This window comes from Phaseolus vulgaris, chromosome 8 (assembly GCF_000499845.2).
Source record: "Phaseolus vulgaris cultivar G19833 chromosome 8, P. vulgaris v2.0, whole genome shotgun sequence".
Classification (NCBI taxonomy): Eukaryota; Viridiplantae; Streptophyta; class Magnoliopsida; order Fabales; family Fabaceae; genus Phaseolus; species Phaseolus vulgaris.
The window spans coordinates 44085019-44091341 of NC_023752.2; the positions used below are offsets into that span (position 1 = coordinate 44085019).

Genomic DNA, 6323 nt, shown 5'->3' on the forward strand with positions numbered 1-6323 from the left:
GGTGCTAGATAGGGAAATAAAAAATAAAAGAGTGCTAGATAGGGAAATAAAAACAAAAGAGTACTAGATAGGGAAATAAAAACAAAAGGGTGTTAGATAGGGAAATAAAGATGTAAATGGTGCTAGATAGGGAATTGAGCCTCAATATCATAATTCATTATTCAAATACTTTTTAATAACAAGGGTAAATTTGTACACTTACATCTTATACTTTTAAAATAATTTCAAAATTCCTTTCCAACTAACCGATCACTTACAAATTCTAATAAATTATCTTTACAAATCCAATCTAAATTCTCTCAATCCAAACAATTTCAGACATCTTCACACTTCTTATCTAATTCTTTCAAAATTCACTCTCTCCCTTTTCTACAAATTCCATCCCAATACAAAGAGAGGACAACGAGAGGAGTGTCATGAACATTGTATAAATATATTCTCACACATAAACAAGAATATCGAATTGCCTTCGGTGACTCAACTCAATGTTAAAGAGAGAAAGAGTGGGAAAGGAGAGAGAAGAAAAGATAGCAGGTGCGTTTCTTTTTCTTTTCTTTACCTATATGTGAAGTTGTTTCAATTATTATTTTCCTGAATAAGGTTCCAGCTATTTTGTTTCAATTTCAATTCTAAATGGGAATTTTCTTATAAATTTTTGTCTCTTAAGTTTTATTTTCTTTCTGAGTTGTTTTCCTTTAATTTTGCTTCATTTGAGTTTGGTTTATTAACTGTTTAGAGTTTGATTTTTTGTTGTCTTTTTTGGTTGTCTCTATTTTTTTGAATTGGTTTTTCTTATTAACAGTTTGTAATATCAAAGGTTACACAAAGAGTGAATGAGTGAAAGTTAAGATTTTTTTTATCCCTCTTTTTTTTGTTAAAGTGTTTTTAAAGTTCTATCATGGGATGAATAGAAACCGCTTCAATTTCTTTAAATCTGGAATTGTTGTAAGTTTTTTTTCTATCTTTTCTGTACTTGTGGCAGATACAGTGAAAAGAAAACAAGTCTTGACTCTTAAGTTTTTCTTTCTGGGTTGTTTTTCCTTAATGAGGTATCTATGTTGTTGCATTAATTAAGTTTGGTCTATGAATTGCTAGGGAGAAAATTAAGATTTTTCTATTTGGATTATTTTTTATTGGTTGTTCTTCTTGATACCTGCTTGTAATGTCTAAGATTATAAAAAGAGTAAAAATTAAGGTTTCAACATTTCTGGGTTGTTTAGTTGGCTTTTCACATTGAGACCTGTTTTTAATATCCAAGGTGATTGTGAAACTTAAGATTTCAATCTTTGTGAATTTTTTTTAATTAGTTTTTCTTCTTCTTGAGAGTTGTTTGTAAAGTTATCCATAAGGAAAACTTAAGTGAAATGAAAATTAAGATTTTTTTTTGTTGAAGTGTTTTTTTTTATAAAAGTTCTACGGATGAATAGAAAACTATTTCAATTGTTTCTCTTTCTTTAGATATTATACTGTTGAATTTTGTTATATCTTTTTCCATGTGTCACTTCTTGCGGAAGATATAGAATTTTTTTCCCAAATTAATCCTGTGCTGTGTAAGGTGACTTTTCTTTTTAAAAAATAATAATTAAATAAAAACTAAATTTAATGAAAAAAAAAGTTATTATATTAATTAAATTATATATTAATTTTTTTATTAGGTTCTGTTATTTTTAAATAATTAAATTATATATTTGTTTTTTTTTATAAGGGTTGGAGTACCTCATTTTATTTTATTTATTCTTTCTTGATAAAAAAATCTAATTAAAATATAAATAATTGATAACTAAAATTTTGATAGTTAATTAAATATCAATTTAATTTTTTTTATCAATAATAAAAATTAATTTAGACACTAATAATTTTTTACTATCTTACATAAGATTTAATTTAGTCAATATAACCATTAATTATTTTGTATCTTGATTTCTATTTAATGATTTTAAAGAAATATTTGTCCAGTGTTTATTAATTATTGTTCATATTTTAGAAGAGATGTTTTGTTTTACAGTGGGTGAGCTGTCTGGTTTTCTTATACCACTATTTGCATTTCTTATTATTTTTTAATTTTCCTAATTAATTTCATTTAATGTTTTATTGAAGGTTCTTTTAATTTCTGAGTTGTCAATTAATGCACAATAATATTCTTTATCAATTTGTTAATATGTTATGACAACGGTTAAGTTATGTTTTACATTATTCCTTCTAAAGCCCCCACATACTTCACTTGATTATTGAAATTAGCACGTTAATAAGTGCAGAGTATATTTTAAGTTATTTGCGGTTATACTAAATAATATAAATAAATAGAATTTATTAAAAAAAATATAAATATGTATTTCAATATTATTTTATATTTATCTGTTATTAGCAATTTCACTACCAGTTATGCGTTATCAGCTAGTTTTGCTAAAGAGATGCCCAGTGAAAAAGGTTTTGACTAAAAAAACTTATTTGTATGTTTTTCCTAATTTAAAAAAATCTACCAGAGGGCACCACCCCTAGTAAAATTGAAGGGTACCCCTTATAGAATTGAAGGGTATGGAGTGTGACATGAGAGAGGAATTTGGGATAAAGAGCCTCATAGATAGAAATTGAAGTATTGCTTTTGTTGCAGGTCCTTAGCTTCTGCTAACAAGGAACTTGGTGTGGTGTGTGAACAACATTTGTGAAGCGTGAACACAGTGCAGATTAGTATGTTTGTCTATGACCAATTTCGAATTTCATTTTATGCATATATGTTTTGCATGAACTACATTATGATTATTTTTTTCTCTCTTCAATTGCTTGAATTGACCTTATAGGCTATGCTTGAGAAGCTCAGATTGTTAAAATGAAGACAAAGACAACTACAAACTCCAAAAAGAAAAAGGGAAATTACCCTCACGTCTCTCCGAGTTCAAAAAAAATATATAAAGCACCATGGTCCATGATTAGAGTAACTAAGACAAAAGAAACATATCAAAATGGTAATCCTCGATAACTTTAGATATTGGAAAGATTGAAAAGTGTTAAATGCAAATATTATAGCATAAATTTAGTTTTATCCCCATTATTTGAACATATTGTACAACTTAGTATTTAATTGGACATGTTTGATGCAGATTGTTGCAAAAGTGAAGAATCTCTCGAGGATAATGTGATGGAGGATACCTCTTTTTATTTCAATAGATGCACAAATTCAATAGGGGAGTCCTATATTTCTTTCAATGGATGTATAGATTCAATGGGGCAGAACTCTCTTTCATTCAGTGGATCTACAGATTCAATAGCAGTAACAGTAAAAATGAGTTTTGATGTTCTTCTTTTATTTATTTACTTATACATCTAGCTTTCCACACTATACTGCTAATAAATTTGGTGTATTGCATGTGTGTTTGGTTTGAATGTTGCTTCTGATTACTACTTTCAATCAAAACATTAAGATATATCTCTGATTTAATTCTTAATGTGTAAACTGTAAAAATTTATTATCTTGTAATATTAGTTTGGAAGTAGGAGTTGCGATGGCTAGATTAATTATTTTCTTATTTTATCCCCTTCATTTGTAGCTTTTATTTGTGTGTGAAATCTAATATATTATTTTATATGTGTATATTGGTGATTATAGTATTAGTTACTCTTTTATTGATTCACTTATGACTTTTTTTATATCCTATATATATATATATATATTTGGTTTTGGTTGACATTATTTACACTTATTGTTTGTTTATGGCAGGACTCTGTACTACCTTCTGTATCCTCGGGTCTAGAAACATTGTTGCCTTATATTGATGGGAGTAACTATCCCCTTAGTCAGCAATTTGAAATAGGTACCCAATTTGAATATTTTGAGATGATAAAGATAACAACATGTAAATTATCACCATAATTAGGGCAAAACAAATAATTTTTTAGATTAATATTTGTTATTTTAGAATTCAAGACTAGTTGTGTAAGTTTGGAACAGTGACCTATTAATTCTAGTACATCCTTTTTGATACCTGCATACTATAACTTTATTTATGTCAGTAATTTTAATTTTTGTCTATCATTGCAGTTAAGAGGGAACAAATAACTTGGGAACCTGATCAGGTGGATAACAGTTCCTTCACCCCTTTACAAATGTCTGCCATGTTAGACTCCTATATATATGAAACATGTGAGATTGGGTATCCCAGTGATGAACCAACTGTATTTGACAACAGTCAAAACTATGTTAACCTTCATGATCTTGAATTTCCTGGGATAAATGTTGATGGAAATATGGTGTTTCCTACTTTGGAGGATACGTTAGGAGTTTCATATTACAATTATGGGTTTCAATATTGTGATCCTTTGTGGTTTAATAATCTCTTGTGTGAGCAGGCCATTCCATTCACTCAAGAACTTGATTCAGATAGAGTGGATCATATTCATCAAGAGACATTTACTGGGAATTGTTCAGTGCCATCGGATGATGAAGTTCACATATTGCCTGCATTAGTAAACCAGGAAATAAGCAAAAAGAAGAATACCCTTGTTCTTGATTTGGATGGTAACTTTCTAAAATCTCATATTGTCCTAAAGTAATTGTAATTAGTATTTGATGAGGTTATAAACCATTACAAAATGCACTAGGAAGACCAAAAGTGAATGTATTATAGTTTTCAAATTTGAAGGATGAAAGAAGAACAATTTTCTTAGAAGACTAAAACTTATCTTCAGACAATTTTATGATTTGTAATTTGTTTGTAAACTATATACTTCTCTGCAGAAACCTTGGTACATTCTTCCTTAGAGAACTGCGATGCTGACTTCACATTTCAAATGATCACAAATAGATTGCTCACTGTGTATGTGCGAAAGAGACCCTTTCTCCAAGAATTTCTGACAAAAGTATCCGATATGTTTGAAGTCATCATTTTCACAGCTAGTCAAAGCACATATGCTGCAAAAGTGCTAGATGTTCTTGATCCTAATAATAAGCTCTTTGCACGACGCATGTACCGAGAATCATGCACCTGGAAAGATCATCGTTGTGTTAAGGATCTCACAGTTCTTGGGATTGACCTAGCAAAGGTGTTCATAATTGACAACACTCCAGAGGTATTTTTTTCTTTCTTTATTTTTCTATTGCCACATTTTTTTTCTTCCATTTACTGTATTTGTTTTCTTAGCAACAACATTTGTTTTAATATCATATTTAACATGCAATCTTATTATTTAGAATTTAGATAGATTGAAATTTTATTATTTTTGTACTAACTAGAGTGTGCTTTTATATTCATTTACTTCACATATTAATAAAAAATAAATGTATTGTGACCATTTCCATTTTTGATTTTGATTCCAACACCCTCATTTATATTGTTACTTTGTTATGTCCTTTTCAATATCATAAAACTTCACTAGATTCATCATCTTCCTCTTTTGGAAAATATATACTTCAGAAATTTCACAAATAACAATGTTTATTGAGAAAAGTGTGAAAATATGTTGTGCTAGGAATTTTTCATTTCAAAGGTTTATGATACTGAAACCTAGAATGTGTTTTGATGACAGGTATTTAGATTTCAAGTTAACAATGGGATTCCTATCAAAAGCTGGTACGATGACCCTAGTGACTGTTCTTTGCTTGCTTTGCTCTCATTCTTGGAAAAGCTAGTTGATGTAGATGATGTAAGGCCAATCATTGCAAAAGAATTTGGGGCAAAGAATTAATTTGCATTTTGATCCTCTTGGAAGCAATAGATAGCTCTAATATTAGGAATCTGGATCCATGAAACTAGTTAGGGTTTATAACTTTTGGTTATTTAGATGCTTTTACTTTTTTAAACATTTTACTTGAATTTTGGTGAAATTTTATACAAATGGCTGTATGATTTTATTGTGGCCAAATTGCTATATCCTAATATAAAGAAAATGGGAATTGCAAATAACAAGTTTGACTTTTATTAAAAGTTTAATTGATGTCACGTACTATCTTCAGTTAGCAGTTAGATGAATTATATTTTATGCTTTGTGTGGTAAAATATTGAATTTGATTTTTGAAAACATCTAACCAATGATATTATACTCATTGTGTTTGTGAAAAAAAATATTGAATTGTTTTGAAATTTAAAATGTTTAAAGTTGTTTAATGTAATTATTTATTTAAACCATTAAAATAGTTTGATATATATTATCACCTTAATTTTACTATGCCTTTTAGTGATGTAAATTTAACTCCATATAAGTATTTTTTTTTTATTAAGAAAAGCAAACCATTTACACTCATCTTCCTTTCTTCTTAAGAAAAAAATTAATCCACTCCAAACACTATTTTAACCTCAATTTTAGTAAGTATTTTGTAAACACATGTGAGA

The 6323-nt window shown here is 28.4% G+C and overlaps 1 protein-coding gene across 1 annotated transcript; it reads left to right on the plus strand.

Moving 5' to 3' along the window:
- The first annotated feature begins 3085 nt into the window (after positions 1-3085).
- LOC137825200 (uncharacterized) lies at positions 3086-5679 on the plus strand. Its single transcript, XM_068630873.1, has 5 exons — positions 3086-3274; positions 3716-3809; positions 4037-4513; positions 4733-5064; positions 5521-5679. The coding sequence occupies exons 1-5, from the start codon at positions 3086-3088 to the stop codon at positions 5677-5679; spliced, it is 1251 nt and encodes a 416-aa protein (XP_068486974.1).
- The last annotated feature ends 644 nt before the right edge of the window (positions 5680-6323 follow it).

What these genes read in the sequence shown, in the direction of transcription:
- LOC137825200 (XM_068630873.1), top strand. Translation starts at nt 3,086, where the DNA reads ATGTTTGATGCAGATTGTTGCAAAAGTGAAGAATCTCTCGAGGATAAT. An exon ending in CAGATTCAATAGCAGTAACA is followed by an intron (nt 3,275 to 3,715) that starts GTAAAAATGAGT and finishes TGTTTATGGCAG; the next exon opens with GACTCTGTACTACCTTCTGT. An exon ending in TAGTCAGCAATTTGAAATAG is followed by an intron (nt 3,810 to 4,036) that starts GTACCCAATTTG and finishes CTATCATTGCAG; the next exon opens with TTAAGAGGGAACAAATAACT.